General features: G+C 54.9%; 1 protein-coding gene across 1 annotated transcript in view; it reads right to left on the bottom strand.

The window, feature by feature from the left end:
* Positions 1-1,492, bottom strand: part of LOC110391970 (T-cell-interacting, activating receptor on myeloid cells protein 1-like) — a 2,605-nt gene extending 1,113 nt beyond the window's left edge. Inside the window, exons 1-4 of the mRNA XM_021383917.1 lie at positions 1,471-1,492; positions 967-1,263; positions 334-468; positions 65-102 (exon numbers count right to left, since the gene is read on the bottom strand). Coding sequence (XP_021239592.1) covers positions 65-102; positions 334-468; positions 967-1,263; positions 1,471-1,492 — 492 coding nt within the window. The remainder of the gene's footprint in view (positions 1-64; positions 103-333; positions 469-966; positions 1,264-1,470) is intronic.
* Between the last annotated feature and the right edge of the window lie 1,439 nt (positions 1,493-2,931).

Here is a 2,931-nt window from a genome sequence, read left to right as displayed (position 1 = left end):
TGATGTCCAGTGTGGGCCCCAAGGGGCAGGTTGGGATTCGGGGTCCGCTACCACAGGCACTTACCGGGATCTGCACGGCCTCAGGCATTCCTGGGGGGACACCTGCATCAAAAAGAAGAGGAGGAAGAGTGGGGGTTCTGTGGGCAACGTGAGGGACAGTAGGGGGATTTATAGGTGACCTATAGGGGATCAAAGGACAGGTAGGGGACACTTGGTGTGATCTGTAGGGAAAGGAACAGGATACTTGTGGAATTCAATGAGGGATAGAAAGAGGATGCAGGGGACACTAGAGGGGATCTATAAGGGATGGAAACCATTGAAGTCCTTCCTCACCAGGGCTCTCATCTCTCTGTGTCCAGAGGCTGCGGGCATCAAGCACAAAGTAGAGGCCCAGGCAGAAGACGAAGACAGCAGCACAGCCCCTCACCACCGTCACCACCCGGTTCCCACGGGATGGCCCCTTGGCACCTGTGGGGTCAGGGTGTTTGGGTGTCACCATCACGGAGCAGGGATTCAGTGAAAGTGCCACCCACGGGTGACACTGGGGGTAGACATATTGGGGTCTGAGACCTAACATGGGTTGCAGGTATGGGTGTCACCTGCAGCATCACATTATCTACAAAGCATGAGGACAGAAATGTGTGGTCCTTGATGTTCTAGGAGCTCGTACTGGTGCTGACATAGGCCAGGGTCCCAGCAAAGTGGCTGAAGGTGGCTGTGCCCCACCAGTGGGATCCTGGTGCTGGGTAGGGGCTGAGCATTCACCTCTGTGCAGGAGGAATGTGACACCATAACCCTCATTCCAGCACTGGGTGGTGATATCGGTCACCAATGCCACATGTTTCCTGGGCTCAGGGAAAGGCTGAGTGGTGGGGTAAGGTGTGGTTCATGTGCAGGGAGGAGAAGAGATGGGACTTGGCTCCATGGGAAAAGATCAGATCCACCCACTGTCCCCAGTGCCCTCACCTGTCACCACCAGTTCCACGGGGTCACTCATATTCGATGTCCACAGTGGCTCTGACACCTGGTAGCGACACTGATATGTCCCCGCGTCTTCCAGGTTTGTGACAACCAAGGAGAACTCAACTACATCCTGCTCCTTGTCTTTTTCCTTGTCAGATCTCAAAGTTCCATTAAACCAGAGCTGGACCCATGCAGCCAGATGGGGCAGGTGGCAGCGCAGGGTGACAGTGTCCCCCATGGAAACCCCCTGGCTGGGGTGCAGCCACAGGGAGGGTCGGGGCACTAGGACAAGGGGCACCAGTCAGCCTTGTCCCTGCACACCCTCCTGGACCACTCTGATGGCTTCTCCCCACGCTCCCCTCCCTCTCTCCCCATTCTCCCCCTCTCCCCATACTCACGGTGCTGTGACCTGCTGGCTGCCACCAGACACCAACCTGCAAGGGACATGGTCCTTGTCCCACACAGGGCCACTGACCCCCATGGAACCACGTCCCCATTGTCACTCACCCAGGATGAGGGCCAGTGCCATTGTTGCCATGAAGCAGGAGTAGCTTGGGGACAGCGAAACTGCAGTGGAGATGGGGAGTGTCTGGAGAGCTGCTGCCAGTTCTCCTTTGGGGCTAGGATGCTGTGATGTCATGTCCGGATGTGGCAAGTATGGTGCCCATAGGGGTGGTGGCATCGTGAGGAACCCAGTGGTGTGGCACAAGTGCAGTGTTGCATGTGGCCCCTGCTGGGGTGCCAAACAACGGCAGCCACCTCTCAGCTGTCACACAATTTCCCCAAAGGGCTGTCAGTGCACGGCCTTGCATGCTGTCCCCCATTCCCTCCTCCCAGGGTGGGTCCAAGAATGGCCTTGTAACAAATCTGATCCGGGGATGTCAGTGGGCAGAGGGACCAGGATCATTGTGAGCTCTGTCACTCCCACAACTCCTGATTGCCAACATTGTGCTGTTGCCGTGAGCTCCGCTCAGAAGATACGGAACACTCCATCACCCAGGTTTCCTTTTGGTCAGGATGTATGTGGACAATGACAGCCACATCTTCCCTAAGGGCCAACATCTGGGCCCCAGTATCTGCCAGGAATGTTACTGGGACTTGATGAGGGCCTAATGGGAAAGCGATCATCAAATCCCCGTGGCAATGTGATGTGACCCTTCTTTCACACATCCACAGCCCATCTCTGCGTTCACATAGAGGAAGTTGTTTTCCAATCCCAGTTGAGCCACTCTCTGAGTTAGAGACCACGGAGCATTTTGCTCTCCTTCTACAGTCAGGAAGATTCCCTCTCCACACTACCCTTGCTCCTCATCCTCACAAAGCCCAGTGCCAGCACACCTGTCCAGGAGACTCTGCACACGCATTCACTCACTTACTCTCACACCCTGCCATATTTTCCCTGCACCTTGTCCACCTCAGTAATGATCTCTGAGTTCTTCTTTGTGTTGGTGAAGGTAAGGGGCAGCTTTATGCTCGTCTCTTGATGCTTGTTCCCTTAGTTGGCTGCCATGCTCCTTCACCACATCGTCCCCACCAAGTCAGCCACTCTTCCCTGCATTTCATCCTCTCTCACAGAACTGTCATGCAGTTGCTTCTGCAAACTGTGTTGTGCAACCACTGCTTTCATGTGAAGTATATCTCGGATTGCAGACTCCTTATCAGCTCCCTTAACGACTCAGTTCCTCACTCAGTTTGGTCCACAGCACATCTGTCTTTCTGCGTTACTATCACAGCAGCACCTCACACTCCACAAACAATGTGCTCTCCTTAACCAGCTCTAGATCTGTGTTCTTCTTCCAGGTCCTGTATCCATCCAGCAACAACTGTGGCAGAGTGCCAGTTTTCCTCAGCCCAACCCTGCCCTTTTGCTGCTGAGCATGCATTGTAGCTACTCAACAGCTGCCACAAGTGGGAGCAGTTGAGACCGGGCTGAAACCGTGTAGCCATGAGCGCCTGCTGAAGGACTTG

This window comes from Numida meleagris, unplaced genomic scaffold (assembly GCF_002078875.1).
Source record: "Numida meleagris isolate 19003 breed g44 Domestic line unplaced genomic scaffold, NumMel1.0 unplaced_Scaffold683, whole genome shotgun sequence".
NCBI classification, from domain to species: domain Eukaryota; kingdom Metazoa; phylum Chordata; class Aves; order Galliformes; family Numididae; genus Numida; species Numida meleagris.
The sequence above is the reverse complement of the archived record's forward strand: the minus strand, read 5'-3'. Positions and strand labels throughout refer to the sequence as shown.